Source organism: Peromyscus eremicus, chromosome 16_21 (genome assembly GCF_949786415.1).
Source record: "Peromyscus eremicus chromosome 16_21, PerEre_H2_v1, whole genome shotgun sequence".
In the NCBI taxonomy this organism is placed as follows: domain Eukaryota; kingdom Metazoa; phylum Chordata; class Mammalia; order Rodentia; family Cricetidae; genus Peromyscus; species Peromyscus eremicus.
In genome coordinates this window covers 56,150,022-56,175,726 of record NC_081432.1, presented here as the reverse complement: position 1 = coordinate 56,175,726, position 25,705 = coordinate 56,150,022, and the positions used below count along the sequence as shown (strand labels likewise).

At 35.7% G+C, this 25,705-nt stretch overlaps 1 protein-coding gene across 1 annotated transcript in view; it reads left to right on the top strand.

The window, feature by feature from the left end:
- The window catches only part of Cd2ap (CD2 associated protein), a 90,254-nt gene that overhangs the window by 50,713 nt on the left and 13,836 nt on the right, over positions 1-25,705 (top strand). The window contains exons 6-14 of the mRNA XM_059281460.1: positions 394-581; positions 4,299-4,377; positions 4,754-4,848; positions 6,684-6,788; positions 9,313-9,349; positions 10,723-10,785; positions 17,400-17,565; positions 17,915-18,057; positions 25,398-25,510. Coding sequence (XP_059137443.1) covers positions 394-581; positions 4,299-4,377; positions 4,754-4,848; positions 6,684-6,788; positions 9,313-9,349; positions 10,723-10,785; positions 17,400-17,565; positions 17,915-18,057; positions 25,398-25,510 — 989 coding nt within the window. The remainder of the gene's footprint in view (positions 1-393; positions 582-4,298; positions 4,378-4,753; positions 4,849-6,683; positions 6,789-9,312; positions 9,350-10,722; positions 10,786-17,399; positions 17,566-17,914; positions 18,058-25,397; positions 25,511-25,705) is intronic.

The window sequence follows — 25,705 nt, the reverse complement described above, 5'->3', positions numbered from 1 at the left end:
TTAACTTTATTTCATGTGCATTGATGTGAGGGTGTCAGATGCCCTAGAACTGGAGTCACAGGCAGTTTTGAGCTGCCATGTGGGTGCTGAGAATTGAACCCGGGTCCTCTGGAAGAGCAGTTAGTGCTCTTAACTGCTGAGCCATCTCTCCAGCCCCCAGTTTCCTGAATTTCTTTGTCATAAAATTATAATTAGAATAGCTACTGTTTTATTCAACACAACAACAACAACCAATGTAAAGTACATCTTACTCTAGGATGTTTGAGCACTATGCTGTTTATCTTACTATCTTTGTTCTTTTTTTTTAGTATAAGATACAGATATTGTAGAAAGTGATGTAAAGATTTCTGTAATTTTGGGTGTCATTCTTCATAAACAAAATTCTTCTTTTAGAAATAGCCTTGACTGGCTCTACCTCACCTTTACTATCTCCGGGGAATGTGAGTGAAGCTGCTCCTGGATCAGTTACACAGCCAAAGAAAATTAGAGGGATTGGATTTGGAGATATTTTTAAAGAAGGCTCTGTGAAACTTAGGACAAGAACATCCAGTAGTGAAACAGAAGAGAAGAAACCAGAAAAGGTAGTGTACTGGTTCTCGGTTATTGTGGTACATACTGAGCAAAACTGACTTGGAGGGAGGAAAGTTTATTTGGCTCACATGTCCCACTCAGTCCATCATTGAGGGAAATCAGAGCAGGACTCAAGCAGGAATAGAGGCAGGAACCATGGAGTAATGCTGCTTACTGGCTTGCTCAGCTGGACTGGTCCTTCTCACATCAGTCAGCAATCAAGAAGATGCCTCACAGACATGAGCCACAGGCCAGGCTGATGAAAGCAATTCCTCAGTTGAGCTTCCCTCTTGGGTGATGCTAGTTTGTGTCAGGTTGACAAAAACTAATCATCACAGTGGTGATCATAGCTAACCATCACAGGTAGTAATAATGAATTTAACAGGTTAATTTTATTCGTTGTTTCATTTAGCACTTTAGGGGTAAGAGTATTGGCTTTCTGTTTGTTTATATGCTTTTTTGAGATAAGGATACCTTATGTAACCCAGGCTAGCCTGGACCTCAAGATCCCCCTGGTATCTCACCCCTCATCACTAAGCATTTTTTTTAAGTTGTAAAATTTAGAAGTCTGTTAATTTCCTTTTGGGGGTCATAGAGACTTAGGCATAAGAAGTTTATGGGAGGGGTTGGCGATTTAGCTCAGTGGTAGAGCGCCTAGTAAGTACAAGGCCCTGGGTTCAGTCCTCAGCTCTGGAAAAAAAGAAAAAAGAAAAAGAAAGAAAGGAAAAAATAAGAGGTTTATGGGAAATGTCTCTTGTAATTTGTAATGGTAATAATTATATTTCAGTGTTACAAACTTAGGGGCTTATTAATTGGTAAATCCAAGATAGACTTTTCTTATTGGCAACCTTAAGGTCTTGTAGTTATAACAGTGTAAATATAAAAGGGAGATATTTTCTTTTTGTCGTTTACAGCTAAAGATTTGTTATTTTTCTTTTAATTTAATAGATAGCTAAAAATGAACTATTAAAGTGAATTGAAAATGAAATACTAAATACCTAAGTGCTACTTAAATTTTCTCTGGATTCTCAACAGTAGCTAAATTTACTAACCTCACTTCTGAGTGTTTAATTTTATTAGCATTTTACTAGCATTTTCAAATGAAGTCAAGTGAACAATCCATAATTTATAAGATCTAATGAAAAGCTACAAACTAAGCCTTCAGATTTTTGTTTTGAGGGGAAATAATTACAGTCTTGAGCATTTCTTTGGAAATTTTTGTCTGGCCCAGTGTCTGTATTTTGGAGATACTGATTGAGTAATTGCTTCAGAAGAAATGAACTTTATCCTTATAGTTATCATCTTTTCTTAAAAAAAAGTTTTATTTTATGTGTATATGTGTGTAACATGTGCACACATGAACCTGAGAATATCAGAAGAGGGAGCTGGATCCTCTGAAACTGGAGTTTCATGTGCTTGATTGAGCTGTTGAGTGGGTGTTGGGGACCAAACCTGGGTCTTCTTTAAGAGCAGTAAGTTCTCTTATCTGCTGTGCCATTTCTCCAGGGCCTATAATTCTCATTTATATCTCCTTATCTCTTAAAGGTTTAAGATATTTTATTATTTATCCAATTCAGCTACATCTCATTTGGTTGGTGAAATGCATTGTTATTTCTCCCAAGATAGTGGTTTTTAGTAGTCTTCTTCTCTGCCAGGTTGCTACATATTTTCCTATTTAATTGTGAGTTAGATTCAGGAAAGAGCACCTCTGCTTCCTGCCCTTCCCTTTCCGATCTCTGAGACTCTTGGCATTATGATTTTAAAGTCTAGTCTAGTGTGATGACATGTATCTTTAAATCTAGCACTCGAGGCAGAGGCAGATGAATCTCTGTGAGTTAGAGAGAGGCCTGTCTGGTGTACATCTCAATTTCCAGGCCCCGTAGGGCTCCATAGTGAAATACTGTCTTGAGAGAGAGGGGGGGGAGGGGGGAGAGAGGGAGAGAGAGGGGGAGAGAGGGGGAGAGAGAGATTGAGATTGAGATTATAGGGTATAATGGATTAGATTCTTAGTTTTGTGAAATGGTGTTTTACAGCTTTTTGCTCTGTGAGGGATATTGGACTAAATGAACATGGGTCCCTTTAAGTTCTAAAAGTGTGTGATTGTACTAACTTATTTGATTAATGACATTACATTAGCATCCTGTCAGTCACAATTAATGATGTTTACTACTCAGTTATTAGTGAGAGTAGTCTCAGGGTCACATTATTTAATAAAGTAGGGAGCACTTGGTATGTTTTAGGTGATACCATATTGAAAGGTATGGTTAGAACTGGCAGAAATTAAAGTGAGTATTTCAGAAGACACAAAAACATAAAGATAGGTTAGTTATCAGTGTATTCAGTTTTTTAACCATTGAAGTCTAATGTCATGTTCTATGTACTGTTCTATTTGGGCAGAGGACTCAAGGAAACACTTGTTAAAGGTAGTTCAGGACCTACCATACTCTATGGAGAAATGTCTAAGCAGACTATGGAGTAGTTGTAACAGTACCTAAACATTTTCATTCCAATAGTAGTGAAGTACAAAGTTTTTAAAATTCCCTCTACTTCAGGGTTGTAATGTAGATGTAGTACTCATATATGAAACTCAAAAATATAGTATATACATGTAAGAAATTAAAATACATAAAATTAATTTTAAAATTCCCTCTAATTTTAAGGTTTAGTGTTGTTAAGAGTCCATTTTTATAGGTTGAGACGTGGGCTCCAGGACTGAAATCACTGCTTTGATGGATTAACTGCTTCCTAATGTAAAAAGGAAGAATGATAAATCCCTACTTGATGCAGAAAGTTGTAAGGATTAAGTTTCAATATATATAAAGTGATTATTACTTTTATTTGTTTTAGAAGTTCTATTATTAAATCATAATGTAGATACCAGAGTATATTATTTTTAGGTAGTTTTAAAAATTAGTGGCTATTGGGACTAGAGAGATGGCTTAGTGGCTAAGAGCACTGGCTGCTCTTCCAGAGGACCTGGGTTTGATTCCTAGCATCCACTTAGTGACCCAGAACCCTCTGTAACTGCAGTCGCATGGGATCCACTGCCCTCTTCTGGCCTCCATGGACACTATATACACTCAGTGCACAGGTATACATGCAGGCAAAACACCTGTACATGTAAGAAAAAAAAAATTAGTAGCTATCATTTGAGGAAATTTTGAGATTATTAATTTTTTATTGCTGATTTTTTAGTTATCTTACTAACCTTACTATAAGGACCATTGGGAGGGCTGGGAAAGTGTAAAGGAAAACTTGGTTTAATGGTATTGTTCTTGGGCTGGAGACACGACCCAGCAGTTAAGAATGCATATTGGTCTTGTAGAGGACCAGAGTTCAGTTCCCAATATCCTTGTCAGGTGACTCCAGCTCCAGGGATCAACACTATCTTTTGTCCTCTATGGGCCACTGAATTCATGTGAACATTCCCACATGTAGCCATATATATATATGCCATATGTATTTAAATTAAAGTAAAATCTTAAAAAACTTTTAGACATTTATTTTTTTGTGTGTGGATGTTTTGCCTGCATGTAACTGCATCTGTAACTGGAGTTACAGATGGTTGTGAGCCACCATGTGGGTTCTGGGAATTGAACCTGGCTCCTCTGGAAGAGCAGCAAGTGCTCTTAACCACTGAGCCATCTCCCTAGCCTGAAAAGTAAAGTTTAAAAAAACATATTTTTATTTTAACTCCAGCTAGTTGATACTGTCCTTTTCTCTTCTAGCCCTTAATCCTGCAGTCACTGGGATCCAGAAGCCCGAATGTGGAGGTGACAAAACCAGACACTGATGGCAAGATTAAAGGTGAGTTCTTTCTAAAGTAAACTACTCTAGTGTAAATATGCTTTTACATTGTTAACTCATTTGAGGGACTTTCATACTGTACTAATTCCCACAATATTAAATCCTACTGGATAAAAGCAAATGAGGTTGAGAATTCTGGCATGCTGTGTTCATTTAAGAATCTCTCTTAAGTTAAAACTATGTTTTGTGCATATCAGACACTGAATAATATTTGAGTGATAGGGAAATTTTTTTCTTAACATTGAGTATAAGTTTTAAAATTATTAGTTCAACCTTTAATAGCTTAGTGAGTATATTGCTTTACATAGAGATTTAATAAATATCTGCTGTGTTAATCAATTTGTATAAGTTACATTGTTTATATTCTTTATTTCAGCTAAGGAATACTGTAGAACATTATTTGCCTATGAAGGAACCAACGAAGATGAACTTACTTTTAAAGAAGGGGAGATAATCCATTTGATAAGTAAGGTAAGGTATTTTTTTAGTGAATCATCATTCATAGAAATATCTTTCAAAATTCTTGTATTGCCTATAGAATATTAGCTTCACATGGTCTTTGACATTATCTTTTTTGGGGGGTTCTGGGAACATGAATACAAGCTCTTCAAGTGATTTCTTTTTAAAGTTTTTATTGTCTGTATTGCTTGTAATATACTAAAAACCAGTAATACACGGGACTGGAGCGATGGCTTAACAGTTAAGAGCAGAGGACCTGTGTTCAGTTCCCAGCACCCACGTGGTTTCTTAGAGTCATTATAACTTTAGTTCCAAGGGATCATACACCCTCTTTTGACTTCTGCAAGCATCAGACATGCATGTGGTGCATATTCATACATGTAGCAAAATACTCAAGCTCTTAAATAATTCTTAAAAAGAAAAAGAAATGAGAGAAATGACCAGTGATTACATTGCTTATTTTTATTTCTTTGTTAACTCCAAGATTTGGACAACCTAAATGTTCTTAGTAAGTAAAAGGTCATGAGACTCGTCTTGCTGTGGGAAATGGTCTGAGAACAACTTGTAGGAGTTGTTTTCTCCTTCAACCCTGTGGGTCGCCGGGTGTGAACTCATGTTATAAAAGGCTTGATGGCAGGCACCTCTGCCTGCTGATCCGTATCACCAACCTTGGGACACCTAGCGTGAAGAAAGAAATAATTGTGTCAAGTAGAATAAATTCTAAGGCAAACAAACAAACAAACAAACCCAAAATCTCCTGAGTTTTAGGTCTGTTAGAATAATAATTACTTATGAGAGAGTAATAAATATTTGCTTGTCCTATAGCCTTGTGGAGTATTTTGATTTGAAGTTCATCTTACTGTTTTAAGTTACCTGTTAACCTTTGGCTTAGCATATGTGATTTTTTTTTTTAGAAATATATTTTATTGTGTACGTATTATGAATACCAGAAAAAGATAGCAAAAGGATTAAAGAAATGAGTAGATCCAGCATCTCATTAGCTACCCACGTGATAGATAGAACAGCTGCAGTCCTTATTTAATGTTACCCTCTATGTAATTTCAGTGTTCACAGAGTGTAGACTAGTCAAACTTAGTACTTCATGCAGGTGCTCATTCAAAGTGCTAATTTCTGAAGCTGCTAGAAAAGTGATTTTTTAGTATATGCATGTAAAATGTTAGGATAGTAAGAGTTTAGGAATTCTTCTATTTTTTTCCGTTTCTTCCTACCTGTTGTATTTTTCTCTTCTCTACATCCCCTGTTCCCATGAGAACATTTTTAACTTACAGATTACACGAAAATTGGTTTATTTTAAAACATTAAACCCAGTTTTTGTTGTTGTTGTTTGTTCTGTGTTTTTTTGTTTGTTTGTTTGTTTGTTTGGGTTTTTTTTTTTTTTTTTGGCAGGGTCTCACTCTGGCTAGCATGGAACTTGCCATGTAGACCAGGTTGGCCTCAAACTCACAGGTCTATGAATGTCAGGGATTTAAGGGTATGTAGCACTACACCTAGGTATTAAACCCAGTTTTCTAACTGCTGCTAAAAGTAGTGTGCAGGGAGTTTTTTTTTTTTTTTTTTTTTCTAGGAACATTTTACTATTTGTTGAGGTTGCCCACCCCGTCCGATGTCCTTTAAAGATAGTGAATTCATCCTAGCTCATTGTGAACTTTCCCCTCATATAATGATAACTACTAGCTCGTGCCTGCAGAGGTGGGGGCAGGAGGATGGTGAGTTTGAGGCAGCCTGTGCTACCTGGTAAGCCCCTCACCCCGGCCCCCCCCCCCAAAAAAAAAAAGAAAAGAAAATGTGAGGCTTCCATTAGTGTAACTATTTGGTTTGCGTTTCAGGAGACTGGAGAAGTAGGCTGGTGGAAGGGGGAGCTTAATGGCAAAGAAGGAGTGTTTCCAGATAACTTTGCTGTTCAGATAAGTGAGCTAGATAAAGACTTTCCGGTAAGAGTCTGCTTGCTTCTTAATGATGAGAATGCTTTAATGTTTGCAAGTGTTTTTTACATTTCTGAGTACATTTCATAGTTTTATAAAATTGTACATCTAAGTAAAATTTGATTTGCCGTGAAACATTATTTTATTTCAGTCTTATATTTTATTCTTGATATTGACTGTGTGTACTGAAAGCGAGCTATGACTTCTTTACCTTTTCTGATTACAGAAAAAAGAGCTGGCTTTATATAAGTTGAATAGATTCTTAATTTTCTGAATGAAATTTAATGTTAATGAAAAGTGTTAGTTTATTTTATGGTATTGTGAAGCCGAGTGCTTGCTTCCTCCTTATACATGTAATACTTCTGTATTAATTCTCAGATACTACTAGACACTTTTTTTGCCTTTTCATGCCTTGATACTTTCTCCATATGCAGGATTACCTGAGCTTACAAATTAGAAGGCAAAGCAGTTAGGTGTATGCAGCAAAATAGGCTGTATAAAATCTTCAGTTCAAGCCCATGCAGAGCATGCTAATCTTTGTAGTCTTTAATCAAGTTAATTATTGGCAATTACTTTATAGAAGCTTAAGGCTGTCTGAGTTCTTTCCTTTGCTGTATTGCATTCAGTTTTCATTGAGCTTTCAGTCTACTTTTATTCTTTCCTTAATGAGCACTGTTTCTTCTGCTTTTATTATATTACTTACTAGTTCTTCTTAATTTGGAGCAGCCATTTAAAAATGTTAGAAACTTTTTACACACTAAATTAAGTCTTAAAAGTGAATGAATGCTTAGAAATTGAGGGGAAAGAAGGCCTTTGCTTTTAACTGTATCTATGAGTTCTTTAGACTTAAGAATGAAAACTAGGTTTATCATTCACTTTATTTTTTAATTTCTCATATGTACTTTTAAGGTTTTTTTTCTTATTCTTCACAGTTTTGTACATGTAATGTACATTAATCATATTACCCTTCTCTCATCCTCTTTTATCATATACCCCTTCTCACCAAATCCTTTTTCTTTCCAAAAAGCCCCCCCCCTTTTTTAAAGATTTATTTATTTATTATGTATACAGCCTGTATGACTGCACTCCAGAAGAGGGCACCAGATCTCATTACAGATGGTTGTGAGCCACCATGTGGTTGCTGGGAGTTGAACTCAGGACCTCTGGAAGAGCAGTCAGTGCTCTTAACCTCTGAGCCATCTCTCCGTCCCCCAACAAGCCCTTTTATTTTCAGTTTTGTTTGTAATCAACTGTATTTAATTAGAGTTGACTGTGGATAGAGGTTTATTTACTTGAGCCTTGAGCAAGGGCAAATTATCTGTGGCTCCACCTCAGAGGAATGACACCTCATACCCAGGAGCCATTACTGCCTCTAGCTCTTCTGAGGGAGGGGAGACTTCTGAACCCTCCTCAAGGCATGACGGATGCAATGCTGATGGTCTGAGTCTTAGGCAAATAGCCACTGCTGCTGTGAGATCATGGATGCAATACCATGTCATATCTAAAAGCCAGCTCTTCACAGAACTCCTTCCCTCTTCTTGTCTCTCTCTTTTTTTTTTTTTTTTTGGTTTTTCGAGACAGGGTTTCTCTATGTAGCTTTGCGCCTTTCCTGGGACTCACTTGGTAGCCCAGGCTGGCCTCGAACTCACAGAGATCTGCCTGCCTCTGCCTCCCGAGTGCTGGGATTAAAGGTGTGCACCACCACCGCCCGGCTTCCTCTTCTTGTGTTTTATGTTCTTTCTTCACCCACTTTTGTGATGTTTCTGAGCCTTGGTGGGGATGATACACATGGACAACTTAGCGCTGAGTGCTGAAAAGTAGTTTATTCTTAGCATTTTATCCTGTCACAAGTCTCTGCATTATCTATAGCTTGAAAGCAGAAGCTGCTCTGATTAAGGCAGAGAGCAGCACTAATCTATGAGTATAACTAGAAACATTTAAAAGGTAGTCATGTCCATATCATGTCCACATAGAAAACATCAGTAGTAGTAGTAGTCGTGTGTGTGTGTGTGTGTGTGTGTGTGTGTGTGTGTGTGTGTGTGTCCGTATCCCCGGGACCTAGGACCTCTTACTCTGTGTGCTTTTGACCAGGTTTGTATTAGCAGCCATGAAATTCACGTAGAAGGTGCTTGGTACCTCCACACAGTCCTGCCACTAGTGCACCTGTGAGCACAAGGCCTTCCCTTCCCTCGTCTCGGTATCTATCCACTCTATTCCTCTACCGCTGAGCTGTGAAGAAGGGGCAAATTGACGTTCTAGAACTAATTCGATGAGGATGAAAACACTTTGCTCACTAAGATTCTTTCGCTTTACCCAATTAATTGATTTTTTTTTTTTTTAAGTATCTGACTGACTTTTGCTCCAGGAATCTGTTTGGATGTAATAATATCTTTTTCAGTGACCTTTCCTAGAGTTTTTAGGTTCTTAGTATTTTAGTATTCTAGGCAAGAATGAGATGAGAAACAATATAATTTAGATTAATTTATTTTAACTTTAAATAGCTAATCAATTTTAACTTTTTCTCCCCCCTCAGAAACCAAAGAAACCACCTCCTCCTGTAAAGGGTCCAGGTTTGTAAAAATAAATAAATAAATAAATAATGCATTGTTTAGTTTGTTACTTTTCATATTTTTAAGTTACAAAATAATATTTAGTTTAATGTAAACCATTGAATTTTATTGTTAGCAAAACCAATTAAAATGAATATTAAGATATTTTAGATCTATGAAAAAAATGTTTACATGCATTATTCATCATTTTTTAAAAGTATAAATGATATAAAATAAGGATCCTATTCAAGCATGATAGTAAACATCTGGAATCTCAGCACTTTTAGGATTATAAATTCAAGGCCAGCCTGCCTGTATAGTTAGACCCTGTCTCCAAAATAAAATAAGGATCCTAGAAATAATTTGGATACTTCAGTAGTAGGAATATTGAATTACTACAACTAATCAAGTTTAAACCTGTTTTATGATTGACTTGGCTGAAATATACTACTTAAAAATGTTTTTTAAAATATTATGTATATGGTTGTTTTGCCTGCATGCATGTCTGTGCACCAAGTGCATGCAGTGCCTCCAGATGCCAGAAGAGGGTACCAGATCCACCCTAGGCCCCAAGTTAAAGATTGTTTTAAGAGCTGCCACAGTGATACGAGAATTGAGCCCTGGGTCTTCTGGGGAACAGCCAGTTCTCTTAAGTGCTGAGTCATCAGTCCCTCACCTACTCTACTTTGTTTAATCAATCAATCAGTCAATATTTATTCATTCATCCATCCTTTGTCTGTCTGTCTATTTGAGACAAGGTTTCAGTATGTAGCTCTGGCTAGTCTGGAACTCATTATGTAGACCAGGCTGACTTAACTCAGATCTGCCTGCCTTTGCCTCCCCAATGTTGGGATTAAAGGTGTGTGCCATGACACCTGGCTCCATAGTCTTTTTTTTTTTTTTTTTTTTTTTGTATTTGTATTTATTTTGAACAAATGCTTCTTTATACAAAATATTCCTAGATACCTGAATACAGTTTGGAAGTTTTGTGCACTTCTTTTGTTTTGGAATCTTGCTTGATGTTGGTCTCTTGAGATGGGATCTTACTATGTAGCTGAAGGTGAACCCTGAGCTATAACTAGATAGCTCATGTTAGACTCAAACAAATGATCTGCCTCTACCTCCTGAGTGCTGCAATTTCAGGTGTGTTACGGTCATGCTATCCTTGTTGTATGGCTTTGCAGCTGAAATAAAATGTAATCTTATGGGTATAGATGCATTCATAAGTTAAACATGCCAAATCAAGGAACATTAAGGCTGTTAATCCAAGTACAGATGAAGAAATTAATTTGAATTCTGGTGTTTCATTTGAGTACCAGAAATTACTATCTTTTTGTTCTCTTCTTGTATATTATTTTTAAAAGTTAGTGTTCACTTTCTTCTTTACCTCCTAGCTCCAAAGCCTGACCTGTTAGCTGCAGAGAAGAAAGTTTTTCCTCTAAAGTCTGAAGAAAAAGGTGAGGCTGATTCCTCCCTTACCCAACAAGTCCTTTCTTTGATCGTCTCTTAAAGAAACATGACCACCACAATAGATCATTTATGTACTACTTACTTTACAATGTTAAAGAGTTTTCTAGGAATGAATATTGTGTCAAACTGATACGAAATTAAATCTTTCATCATACTGATAATTTATATTCATTAAAAAAGTAAATGAATCCTTCAGTAAGATGTAGTATTTAATTATTTCATATTATGTACAAAAAACTAGGTACCAAGTGAAAATAAATTTTAAAAAGTTTTTAGAATTTAACTATGAAGATTACTAGGTATTCTTTAATCTCATTATATGTGAACTTGGCAAGTTTTTCCTAGATACCATGTATTTTGTCAAAGCATTTTTAATTTAGTAAATTAAGACTGTTGTTTGAATCTTAGATGGTCTTTTAATAAAAAACCCAGAGCCAGATATCAGGGTGATAGTTGAAAGATCAGAGAAGCAGAACAGCCAGCCTGTGAAATCCTCAGCCTAAAGAGAGTGAGTTTCTGTTTCCTCATGCCTTATATACTTTTCTCTGCCCTGCCATAATACTTCCTGGGATTAAAGGCGTGTGTGTGTTTCCAAGCAAAGGCATGAGGTCTCAAGTGCTAGGATTAAAGGCACATGCCACCACTGCCTGACCTCTATGTCTAATCTAGTGACTGGCTCTGTCCTCTGATCCTAAGGCAAGTGTATTAGGGTACACAATATATCACCACACAAGACTTTTCCTGTACAAAAAGTTCTATGATGTCTGTCTCTAATAGATTGGGCACAAACTTGAGTTTTGCTTCAGGATGCTTTTATTTCTATGGCCAATGTTAAGAGTTTAGCCTATCATTGTCTCTTGCCTAAATTATTGTGTCTTTTTAACTGATTCCTACCACTTTAGCGCCTTGTCTGGCTTGTACTTCATAGCATATTCAGGGTCATCTATCTGTTTTCTTTCCTTCCTTCTTGTCTTTCTAGCACAGAATTTTTGAGTCACAGAAAGTTGACCAAGGCTAGCAGGATTGACTCAGTAGGTAAAAGTACATTGTTGCACAAACCTTGTGATCTGAGTTTGATTTCTGGAACCCACATCAAGGCTGTCTATGACCTCCACACGTGTGCTGTGGCATGTGCAACTTCCTATCATGCACACACATACTCAGAAGTAGTGAGAGGAATGAAAGGACAACTAAACCAAAAATATAAGTGCTCTTGCACATTTTCCTCCGCTAGAAATGTTCTGCATTGGAGTAATGTATTGGTTATGACTGGTGGTTATAATTATAATTGACATGCCATTATCTTAAGAGTTCATACAGTTGAGTTTACTGTGTGTTGAACATTCTGTTGGGTGGACAAATGCGTAGTGACATGTATCTGCTGTTCTGCCATCAGAATAATTTCATTGTCCTGAACATCTTCTCCTCTATCTCAGATTTCCTTCCATCCTAACCTTTGGCTGTCACTTTTTCCTCACCTGTTTCTGTACTTTTGCATTTCCCATTATTTGAAGTGTACGGCCATTTTTATTGGTTTCTTTGATTTACTATGTATATGAAAATCTACCCATAGTTTTTCATGACTTGGTATCTCATTTGCTTTTACTACTGTGTAGGCGGAAGTTTCTGTACTGCCTGGTCCTGCAGTCGTTCAGTCCCAAATAAACACACAGAGGCTTATATTCATTATAAACTGTTTGGCCTATTTCTCAGGTTTATAATTAACTAGCTCTTATGCTTAAATTAACCCATAATTCTTGTCTATGTTTAGCCATGTGACTTGGTACCTTTTCTCAGTCTAGCATTCTCATCTTAATTCCTCTGCATCTGACATGTGACTCCATCTTTGCCTTTCCTCTTCCCAGCCTTCTCCTAGTCCGGTCACCTCACCTACACTTCCTGCCTGGCTACTGGCCAATCAGCATTTTATTAAAACAATAGAAGTGACAAATCTTTACAATGTACAGAGCATTATCCCACAACATTTCCCCCTCTTTTTTTTTCAAAACAAAACTCCTGAGTCTAAACTCCTTTGTTCAGCTTTTTTCCTAACCATTATCCATAACAATTTATAACCAACATTCTAAACAAAGACAAACATCCATAATCCATTTTTTTGGGAATGTGAGTGTAGTTTTCTAGGCTACTTCCTGCTGATTAGGGTTGCTGGTAATTTTATGGGGACTCAAAGAAAATTTAGGATTATGGTCAAGTCCTGACTGGAGTAGTCTGTGAGGCTGGATCATCTCAGCCAGCAGTCTTGAAGCCTTTCTGGATGCAGAACTCAGAGGATGCAACAGAGACACTCTGAAATATTGGATCATCTGGGCCATCTGTTCCCATTGGAGATTTTTCAGGGGGTCTTGCTTGATCAAACCATTTTAGCCTGGAAACCATCCACAGGTTCTCATTTTCTGTGGAAACAAAAGCAGAACCTCTTTTCCAAAGCAACATATCCTTAAAGATACCTTTAAAATATACATATTGGCTTAACTTAGTAGCCCCTACAATCAAATGTCTCTCTGCAGTTAAAAATCGCAAAGACAACACAATAATATGCAGTATCCAGACTCTTTGTGTAATTTCCATCTTTACATGGTTTATTATATTTTTTAATGCTATATTTCTTTTTAAAGGACTTTTCTACCCTTTTTATTTTTCTCTCTCAAGCCCACGTATATTTTGAAACATACTGTAACCCGTTTAGAGTTTCTTCCATCTGAATCTTTTCTTATTGTGTACCTGTAATCCTTTTCTGATCAGGAGAGATTTTTAAACTCTTAAGCTGCATGGCTAGGACAAAAGTAGTGGCAGCCCTGGCTGCTGACTCTGTCTTGCTCAGCTTTTCAACATGGCACAGTAACCAACGAGTCGTGCTTACCTCCCCAATTCTGGGAAGCAGTATTAAGTAGTATGTCCATGCTTTTATACCTGTGGCTGTGCTCCCAAGCCTGCAGGCAGTGGCTAGGAGGAGCTTTTTGTATGGCAGCCTGTGAGAGACTGAAGGAGTCGGCTTGACCAGGGGTTGCATCTCTGTACCATGACCTTTAATGAGAGACACAAACTAGGAAGCTGCTCTTAGCTCCATTCTAGAATCTCTAATTAAATTCTCATAAGTTTTAGGTGGAAACTCTTGCCACCCTGCCTGGGCACCAAATGTAGCTGGAAGTTTCTCTGGATGAATCTCTCCCACCCATGGTCCCTCAGCCATTTATAAAATAATCACTCAGAGGCTTTAATATTAATTATAAACTGTATGGCCTGTGGCTTAAGCTCATTACTAACTAGCTCTTACAACAACTCAACCCATTCCTATTAATCTGTTTTTCCACTTGTCTTCGTGGCATTAACTGTTCTTTCATATCTTACTTCTCCTGGTGTTGGCTCAAAGCGGCTGCCGTGACTCCACCCTTCCTCATTTCCGTCTTCAGGTTGAATGTACCTTCTAACCTTATTCTACCTTGCCATTGACCATACAGCTTTATTTATCAACCAATGAGAGCAACACATATTCACAGCATGCAGAAAGATGTTCCACAGCACTACTGTTTCATTGTCTATGTATACTGAGGAGTATTTGGATTGTTTCTAAGTTTTTGTAGTTATAAGCAAAGCTGCTATAAACATGTATGCAGATTTTAGTTTATACATACATTTTAGTTCATTTAAATAAATACCAAGGATGAAATCGCTGGATCATTTGGTAAGGGTGTGTTTAGTTTTCTAAGCAACTGTCAAACTATTCCCAAAGTGGCTATGCTGTGTTGTATTCCTACTAACAGTGAAAGTTTGTTTCATATCCTTGGCAGCATGTAATGTTTTCTCTGCTTTGTGTTTGTATTCTGGTAGCTGTGTGATGGTATCTCATGGTTCCCACTTTCCTAATGACATCTGATATTGAACATCTTTTCATGTACTTGACAACTGGGTATCTTTGGTGATGTGTATGTTAGATCTTTTGTCTGTTTGTAGTTCATTTTTTTTTAAACTGAGTTTAAGAATTCTTTGTTGAGTAGCTGCCCTTTATCACATGTGTTTTTTGCAAACATTTTTTTTCCATTGTGTGGCTTATTTTTCTTGTAGAACAGAAATTTTATATGTTTGTTTTCCTTTTTTCTGAAGTTTTAGATTTTTTTTTCAAGAAAATGATTATTATGTGTGTATATACATGATTTGTGTGTCTAAGGATGTATATGTGAATACAGGACAACTTTTGAGAGTTATCTCCTTTCACCACGGGTGCAAGTCGTCATCATACCCAAGACCATTTTCATCTTTCCTGTGTTGCATTGTACGAAATTTTGTATTTTTGTCTTTACATTTAAGTCTATGATCTGTCTTGAGTTTTGTAGATTCTTATCTTAAAGGCACATTATAGGCAGTAGGAAAAAAGTCAGACAGAACCTCGTGCTCCTGCAGAGTTGAAGACACAGACATAGTCTTTTAGGATGTTAAGTCAGTTATGCCAGAGTACCCGAGTATGGGGTTCTGCACAAAGGGAGAATTTGGGTATTTGCTTTGGGATTACACACTTTGCCTGTATGCTGTGAATCTTGAGAGTTGCCAGGAAGAGGGGAGGTGGAGAATAAGTCATGCCATTTCAGTTCTATGTGGAGGTCAGAGGAACAGTGAGAAAGCCTAGAGTGTCAGGGGGAACATGCTTAGTTCAGAGCTGCAATCTGAGTTCAGAGGCTCCTGTGTCCCAGGGCAAAGGATTGCGCCAGAACACATGGTTAGACATAGGATAGGACAGTTTATTATGACAGGAGAAAGACTCCCAAGAATGGGAGTGGGTTAGAGGGAGGGCTAATCTAAGCAAAGAGCCCTATGTGCTATTTTCCATAAAATATTTTTCAGTGTTTTTTAGAAATTCAAGTTTAGCTAGCTGTTACAGCTCTATAAAGGGCTCGCTCTACTTGATTATGGAGAGAAACAGGAAGTTTTGTCTTTTTCTCCTGGTGGTATAGGATGTGATACATTACTATAGTTTGAGGCCATGTAAAAATAGACTTTTAGCCAGGCATGGTGGCACATGCCTACAATCCTAATAATAATACTAGGGAGGCAGAGGCAGAGGCAGGAAAATGGCTCCCTGCGAGCTCAAGTGCAGCCTGGTCTACATAGTGAGTTCCAGGACAGCCAAGGACTACTATTACTAGAGAGACCGTGTCTTAAAAAAACAAAACAAAGCAACACAACAGATTTTTGTCTTGAATAATGATCAGTACTTTAGCAGATTGCTATTTTTTCATAAACTGTAAGGGAGTAGTAATTTATATACATGGTAGAGCAGAGGCAGTTATACTTACTTGTCTTGATTTTACAAGTATTTGCCTGAATGTGTGTATGTGCACTGTATGCGTGCCTGGTACCAAGGAGACCAGAAGAGGGCATTAGATCCCTGGCATTAGAGGCACAAACAGTGAGTTATTATGTAGGTTCTAGGAACTGGACCTGGGTCCTCTGCAAGAGCAGCCCTTAACTACTGAGCCTTCTCTTCAGCCCCTATGTTTTATATTTTTGTTATTTTAAAGTGAAATTTGTAATTTTGAAGGAGGTGTGCTGTGTCTTGTGATATTGGTTCAAGTTTAATACTCACTAGTTTCTGACTAATGAAATTTCATAAAACTAGACTTTTATACACATTATTTTTGAAGACAAATAGTCATTCAGTGTTGGTCCTAAGTTTATTATTTTTCCATTGTGTCTGTCACACTCACTACTGTGTGGATCTGAACTGTGTAAGCACAGTTGTATATTAAGTATTTGTGCTTAGTACTTGAAAAGATAAGGAGATGCCTGGTGGTGACACATGCCTTTAATCCCAGCACTTGGGAGGCAGAGCCAGGCGGATCTCTCTGAGTTTGAGGCCAGCCTGGTCTATAGACCGAGATCCAGGACAGACACCAAAACTACACAGAGAAACCCTATCTCGGGGGGAAAAAAAAATCCCCAAAAGATAAGGAAGCAAATATGCTATATGTAGGAACATAAGTGTTTGGTGCCTTTTTGCTGGTGAAGTTGTTTTTAATGACTGGCATACAATTATTCATAATACTGTTACTTAAGCATTTTTGTATCTAATAAGAAATATCTATTTCATTAAAATAGCGTTACCACCCCTAATAGTAAGCAAAGGTTACTGGAAGCATAAGAAAAAGCACATGTATTTGTAACCAAGTTTTTATTTATTTATTTATTTTTAAGTTTTAAACATTTAAAAAAAAGATTTATTTACTTTTGTATACAGTATTTTGTCCGCATGTGTCCCTGCAGGCCAGAAGAGGACACCAGATCTCATTACAGATGGTTGTGAGCCACCATGTGTTTTCTGGGAATTGAACTCAGGACCTCTAGAAGAGTAGTAGGTGCTCTTAATGGTTGAGCATCTCTCCAGACCTGTAATCAGGTTTTTAATGAGTTTTGGCTCCACTGGGTAATTTTTAAAAGATTCTTAGACACGTTAAAGTTCAACCTTCAAACAACATATGCTTATTCACGTAGAACATGAAGGTTAATAATTTTTGCCTCAAAAAAAAAAAAACAAAAACAAAAACCCTAAATAGTTTTGATTGTTAATAAGTATTTTTTTAATCATCAGATGAAAAATCACTGCTGGAACAGAAACCTTCTAAACCAGCTGCTCCTCAAGTCCCACCCAAAAAGCCCACTCCACCTACCAAAGCCAATAATTTATTGCGGTCTCCTGGAACAGTGTACCCAAAGCGACCAGACAAACCAGTTCCTCCTCCACCTCCAGCAGCCAAGTAAGTCTAACCTGCTTTATTACACGTCGATTACTTCCTTAACCTCAAGGGCTCTATTGCCTTTCCTAGTTTAAATGTCCGTTTTCCATAGAGTTACTTCTTTGTAGACTATTAATTCTTTAAATGTTAATCTAATATTCAGAATCAATGAATTCACTTAAACTCTTCTTGCATTTCTGAATTTGGTGTGACCAGTTTTAGGATTAGAAGCCTGTGTTCATACATAGCTTTACAGAACAGAAGGAAACTAGTACTGTGTCACACAAAATCTTTAATGCCATTCAGTCACTATTTAAAAGTTCTATTTTACCTTCAAGTGATTTTTGCATGTTTGTTTTTCTCATTTCAGAATTAATGGAGAAGTTTCTACAATTTCTTCCAAGATTGAAACTGAGCCAGTATCAAAACCAAAGCTAGATCCTGAGCAATTGCCAGTTAGGCCAAAGTCAGTAGACTTTGATGTCTTTTCAGTCAGAAACTCTAAAGAAACAGGTAAGCCAAAATATACAAGATACTGCTTTAAAAAGGAGTCAGAATGGATTTTAGAAACTTAAGATTTGTATGTGCAACTTGCAGAAAGAAATAATGGCTATTAGTTGAAATGGGCTTAAAATTTGGCAGCTAGAGTAGAAAAATGAGGATATTAGGTGGGCAGAATGTAGTTGTGTCTGAGCAGAGATTTCTTAATGTTGAGAAAGGAGTGAACAAGACTGACATGCTTAGTACTTCAGTATGTCTTTATAATGTAATGACCATTACTCCTAAAGTAGACTTGAGTACATTTTGGTTTTAAAAGTTTGAAAATGAAGGGCCACAGAGATGGCTCAATGGTTATGAGTACTGGCTGTTCCTCCAGAGGACTTGGGTTCCTTTCCTTGAAACCACGTGGCAGCTCCTAACAGCCTGTAACTCCAGGTGACAGAAGCCCTCTTCTGGCCACCATCTGTACCTACATGCATGCTTTTTAAAAACGTAAGACTAGGATGACATAACTTTCAGTGCTAGCAATAATTTGTATTTTATAAAACAAAAATCTTTGTCTTCATCTGGAGACACTTTTTATGTACAAGAAAATATTTTTATTATTATTTATCAGCTGGCTTCACCTTTGCTAAATAGTGTTTCTTAAGATTTAGAACTTTTTTTTTACCATCTTGTGTTATACATACATACTTTTTCCTGGTTCTTTATATAGTTGAAAGGTGGAAAGCTGGAATCACAAACATCTTGGTGAACTTCTACCCGTTAAGAGCATTAGATAGTCATTACTTTATGGTAATGGATATTATTTTGCATTCCTTTTTAGTTTCTACATTTTTCGAAGGACTTTTTTTTTATGTATATTCTCTTTTTACTTTTATTGTAGCCCTAGGAAATAGGTGCTGTTTCCCCCATTTTATATGTAAACAGGTACAGACACATCAATATGCACATCACGAGTGCAAGAATGCTGAAGTCCTTGCATGTAGATAAATGCTCTGATGTAGTTTAGAAAATTTTAGTGTCATAAAAGCGTTTCTGGCTTCAGTGCTAACATATTTACGTTTAAGCTTCAGTGGTAATTATACTTAGACTTGCCATGATTTTATAAAATATTCTGTTGAATTTTAAGTCTTAAAAATATAATCCTGTTTTTCTTCTGTCTTTTCAGTTTATCAATGTAAAGTCTCATCTAATTTAAATATTTTGTAAACCTCTTTGTCATATTTGCACCCTTCTCTGGATGGTGCTACATTCATTACTAAATATTTGGGAATTGTGATGCTAATTATAGCTTAGAAAAGTTCACTAAAATAGAATCTTTGTGTCTTATTTGTAAAAATTGCCCTTATTTACTACTAAATGAAAAATGGAAAATGATTTAAAATATCCACTATTTTTATAGATGTTAGTAGTAAAATGATAACATTTTCACAACTCATGTTTTTATGTTGACTCAAAATATAATCAGACATATGTTTTCAAAAGTAATAGTTGAAGAAAATCTAGCTATTTATACAAATTTAATGCTTTAAATAAAAGCATCTGTTGGTATTACCTTTCAAATTACCCCAATTTTTTTGTGATCTTTATCACAGAAGTCTTAAATTTGATAGCTATCTTTGGGAATTGAAGTTTTTTTTTTTTTTTTAAATATTGCTTTGTATCACTCTTGAATATCTGTTCTATTTGGTTTTAAGGTAGTAGAAGTTTTACAACACTTTAGATGAAATAAGCTTTTGCTTTCTTAAAAAAACTTGTTATTATTTTCAATTATATGTATGTTTGTGTGTCTGTGTGTGCATGCATATGTGAATTCAGGTTCCTATAGAGGCAAGACACATCAGATCCCCATGGAGGTGAAGTTACTGGTAGTTTGTGAGCGACTTCACGTAGTTGCTGGAAACGAAACTTTGGTCCTCTCCAAGAGCATTGTGCACTCTATGTTGTTGATTGAGATAAGGTCTCTCTATGTAGCCCTGGCTGTCTTGTAACTTGCTATGTGGACCAAGTTACGTAGTTGGCCTCGACCTCCCAGAGATCCACCTGCCTTTGCCTCCAGAATGCGGGGGTTAAAGGCATGTGCCACCATGCCTAGCCTCAGTACAGCTCTTAAGTTGAGCCATCTCACCAAGCCTTCAAGTTTTCCCCTTTTTTTCTATTTTCTCTCTAGATGTACATCCATACACAGTTTTGGTTTCTTGTTTTTTTTTTTTTTTTTTTTTTTTTTTTTCCTAAAACATTTGTAGAAACAGTTCATTTAACAATTTTATACTCCTGGTTGGAAAGTAAAACCACATGTTTGTCTTATATCTGTGGTGGTTGTTTACTCTTCATATAATAGCCCTCATGGAATAGAGTTTGAAAAGTTACAGTTTTTGGTTTAAGGTTTTTTTTTTCTTCTTTAATAAGTGAAGAATAGTTTAGAGGTGCTGAGATTGTCACAGGGCAGGAAAATTAGCAGTGAACTTTCAAGCAGCTGTCCTTCATTCTTTTTACTTAATTTGGTGGTGTACCACACTTATGCTCCGTCTTCAGTAATTATAAATTTTGGGAATTAAGTACAAATTCTTTACTGAGCAGTTGTTACATCCTTAGCAGAATGCTAGACACAGGTTCTTTTCTAGAATAGAGATGTCATGGCTGGCAGCAAATAGCTTCTCTTATAAACATCATTTCAAACAAAATCAGTTTCATACACTGTCTGTGTGTATAATTTTAAATAGATTTTTAAAGATAATTTGATAATATTTTAGTGCACATTTGTTTTGACTCTGACTTCTACCTGTACCTTGAAGCCAGCTATGAAATTTCCCACTGATAGAGTCCTGTTGCCACTCGAAGGCTTGATTTTTGAGCACTTTCAATCTGTCCTTATAATATACAAGTGTTCTACCTCTCCTGTGTTTTGGGTTGAGTACAACCTCAGATTTGGCATTTGGCTAGAGCCTAGTTTGTAAGTCTCAGAAAATGTAAAATAGGGGTTGGAGAGGTGGCTCAGTGGTTAAAAGATAACAGTATTGATCTTGTTCTCAGCACCCACATTGGACAGCTCACAACTCCTGTAACTCCAGATCCTGGGGATAGGAAACCCTCTTCTGGCCTCCCTGAGCACCTGTATTCATGTGCACAGAGCCCCCACACAGACACATTCATGTAATTAAAAATAAAATATATGCCCTTTTTTTCTTCATGTGCACAGAGCCCCTCCATAGACACATTCATGTAATTAAAAATAAAATATATGTCCTTTTTTTTCTTCTTTTTTTTTTTTTTTTTCCCAGAGCTGAGGACCGAACCCAGGGCCTTGCGCTTGCTAGGCAAGCACTCTACCACTGAGCTAAATCCCCAGCCTCTATATGTCTTTTTTAAAAAAGGAAATGTAAAAGAATATACATGGAAACGTTACTGAGTCCATTATGTTTTAAATAATTTTACATAAAATAGTATAGTAGAAACCACATTGACTTTGGTGTTAAAACTATGGTTTTTATTCATTATGCAGGTTTATTCCTTGGATCATTTTTTTGCTTAACTTGTGACCAAATGAACCTCTTTATCCTCTGTCCTCCCGGAACACTGGATGTGGAGGATGCTGGGAATGTTTTGTTTCTTTAGCCCCTCCATTGTTAAATCCATCTCATTCTGTTTCTGCTTTGATCTATGAAGGACATGATTTCCTTATCTCATTTTCACAAACAGTTTCCTGTTTATAGAGCTACAAATAAACATTGATGTATATATGTAAATACAGATACTTTTTTAAAAAGTACAAGAAAGTTATTCCTAGAATATTCGTTTTTTTTTACTTTCTTTTTTTCTTTTAATGGTATGAAGTAATTTCAGTTTCCTCACCAGTGTGTTCATATATAGTAGTGCTACAGATTGTAGAGCTGTTAGGAACCGTGCTTTAATTTATTTTTCCTTTTCAAATATTTCATCAAAAATTAGTTTTAAGGAAAATTTCATTGCCATTACCAATTAATTATCAGTGACAGTCACATTTCTAAAATAACAATTTTTTAAGAAGCAAAAGTACTTTTCAAATTAGTTTTAGGACAGTAGGTAGGAAATTTACACCAGGCAGTGGTGGTTCATGCCTTTAATCCCAGCACTTGGGAGGCAGAGGCAGGTGGATTTCTTTGAGCTCAAGGCCATCCTGGTCTACAGAGTGAGTTCCAGCACAACTAGTGCTACACAGAGAAACCCTGTCTCAGAAAACCAAACAGAAAGAATTTACCAGTAGCTTTGCAATTACATTGAGAGGTTCAAATGAAGTGTCCTTTGATATAAGCATAGTAACTATTGTGATTATTTTTTCTTGGATAAATTCATTTAAAATTAAAAGTAAATTCTTATAAAAAACCTATATATCCATGGTATTGTTGAATAAATTATTCTTTCTCTTGCCTTTATAGCTGGTTTACTTTTCTTTGAATTGCTTTTGTAATATTTACTCATGTATTTCAGGAATAATTTATGATGGAACTTTTCAAATAAGGCTACTATTAAGTATTAAACATATACAGTGAGATTTGTATCCAAATTAGGAACAAAACAGTGTTCCTATTCCTAGTAATTATTCTTTTGCTTAAATCATAGAGAACTAGCATTAAGGCCTTAGTATCTCTCTTTTCTCTCTCTCTCTCTCTCTCTCTCTCTATATATATATATATATATATATATATATATATATACACACACACACACACACACACACACACACACACACACACTTGACTGAAAGATGGTGTTGTTTTGGTTACAACTATCTTATGAGATATTATAACATTGACTTGTACCCTTGGCCTTTTACAGTAATAAACTGTCCTTTTAGAAACTGTCTTGGTATTGTTCAGTGAGTAATATAATGTGGCTTAAAAGTGTTATTGTATATTGAAATTAATAGTAATTGAAAATTTTCATTTTGAAAGACAAAGGGATAAATCTAAAATAAGTACACATTTTGTGTAAGTTCAGATAACCTTGGTTGCTAGACATTGAAATGCTTCTATTCATCTACAACTGTTCTTTTTTTCCTGCTTTGTAAAATAATTTTTTTGGTTTAGTCTTTTTTCTAGACATTCCTATCCTTGACTTTTCTTTCCAGATTTTGTTTCCTAGCCTGTTTGCCATGTTTCCTCCCTTCTTACGTGTCAGGAAATTATCCTACCCTTCTCCATTTTGGTAAGATAACAATTTATAAAAGAAATCAAAGTAGTATATTCAATATAAGTAGGTGGTGCACATCAATCTTTTTTTTTGTAATTCTGCGAGAAGTGTACGTGTTTGTTTGTCTATTTATTCTAACCCTTTTGGTTTTCCATTTTAAAATAAATTGAAGTTCATTTTTGAAAACCTTTCTTGATTATAATTTAAAATATTCTTTTGATAATATAGCTCCAAAAAGTTGGCAACCATACGAATCATATTTTCTCCCACAATTGATATATCACTTGACTCTTAAAAACCTGTCCATGTCTCCTTAGGACATACAGAAGTGTTAAGTGACTGTCAGAGTGACAGATGTGATTGTTAGAGTTGATGCTTTTATACCATTCTTACAGTGTAAATCCATTGTTAATTAACCTTAGATCACTTATAAAGGGTTAGGTGTATCATAAATCTAAAATGTGCACTATTTTCTTTTATTTGATGTCTTAAATGGAGAACCTGAGAGAGTTTTAGAATGGTAAAGTTGTCTTGGTTTTGTAACCTTAAATTGGATGTATGAAGGCATTTTATATGAGTGTGCTATACTTTGTAAACCTACATTTAAAAAAAAATCTACCCTTTCTGTTTCATTTTTCTTTAATTTCTTCCATTTTTTTTCTGTTTTGTTTCTCTTTTTTTTCTGCAAGTTATTTAAATATGCATTTGAAAATTATTGCTTTGGTCATAATGATAGAGTTTTCCCATAGGTCACTAATGGACATTTATCAGTTTAACATATTTTTATACAAATTTTTTAATATATTTATGAACAGAATGAGATATACTTAACATTTAAACCAAACCTTTTAGATTATGTAATTCATTTTCCACTAATGTTGCCCATTTCTTCCTATGGTTTGCTATATTTTATAATTAAAATTATCAAAAGACCAGAAAATTAAACTAATTTTTTTTTATTATAGCATCTGTTTTGATGTATTTGTCCAGGTAGAACACACAAAGTAATCTATAAAAAACTTAATAATCAAACATTAGTTTGAGTTATGCATTGTGCATTTCCAAAGTGATAACTCTTTTTACCTTGTATTCTACATCTGTTAAATGAAAATTCTGTAGATTGAGTATAAAGTTTGATGAAAACTTTTGAGATTGGCAATGAGGAGTGTGTTTAGGTCTTTTATAAAGAAACAACAAATCATTGAATTTGGATATGTAAGTGTCTGATAAGTTTTATAACTGTCAGACATATGGTAATGAGAAAGATGGATCTCGTGGAAGATTGGGATATTTTGGCTGTGGTTAGTATTCCTAGTTTCTTATCTTAACTACAGGAAATTAGACTGATCAGGACAGTATCAGGAATTTACAAAAGATTTGGTGCCATATTGTAGACATCTGAGCTTCAGAGTAATAACTTGTTTGAGGTTTTCTGGCTACTCTAGAAAACTCCAGGCAGTATATACCATTGTTCAAAGGGTATGAGTTATCATATATGTCTTATATGCCCTTGAACACAAATTATTTGGTCAAGGATCAACTAGCCTTTGATTGATAGCAGAGAAACAAATTAGTGGTCTATGTAGCATTTACACTTGGTACCTTATTTGCCTAAGATTTAAACTAGCTTATGATTCTTATGTCTAAGCTTTGACATTTGTATATGTTCACGTAATTAAATCATAATTTCACTTTACATTGAGAATAAATAGAAAGCAACAGGGTATCAGGTACCGTTTAGTCCTTCAAATTTGTTATTAGTTCACAGTGTGAAGTTTAAAATACTGTACATGTAAAATTTCTCTAAGTTGTAATTAATTGAGAATTTAAATAGATTTTTAAAAATGTAAGAACCTCAAATGACAACTTTTTATTCTACATGGTACAGAATTCTTCCTATAAGAACATTTTGTTGAGTATGACTGTTGGAAAGAGGTCTTACATGGCTAAAAAGGTCTTACTATATATGGTAGAAAAATTGATTTTTTTTTTTTAAGAGCATGGGTATTGTTTTCCAAATGCATATATAAAGCACTGATCAATTTGTGAGCTTTCAACTTAGTGGTGACTTTTAATTCATAGTGTAAGAAACCAAAAATACTTTTTTTTTTTTTTTTTTTTTTTTTGCCTTTTAGAAGGAACAACTCTCTTAGTTGGTAATACTTGTTTTTATTCTCTAGATATTGTAAATTTTGATGACATAGCTTCCTCAGAGAACTTGTTGCATCTCACTGCAAATAGACCCAAGATGCCTGGAAGAAGATTGCCTGGCCGCTTCAATGGTGGACATTCTGTGAGTTTCTCTTACTTTAGGAAACCAGAAGATTAAGAAAGTGCTAAGTCCCCTTTAAGATGAAAATGAGTGGATTTATAACCACACCTCATTTTAAAACTCTGGAAGAAAGCTTTATGATTCTTTATAAAAGAAAATACAGGAAAAGAGAGATGTTCAGTTCAATAAGGTCTTGTATGAAAGGTTTCAGAATCA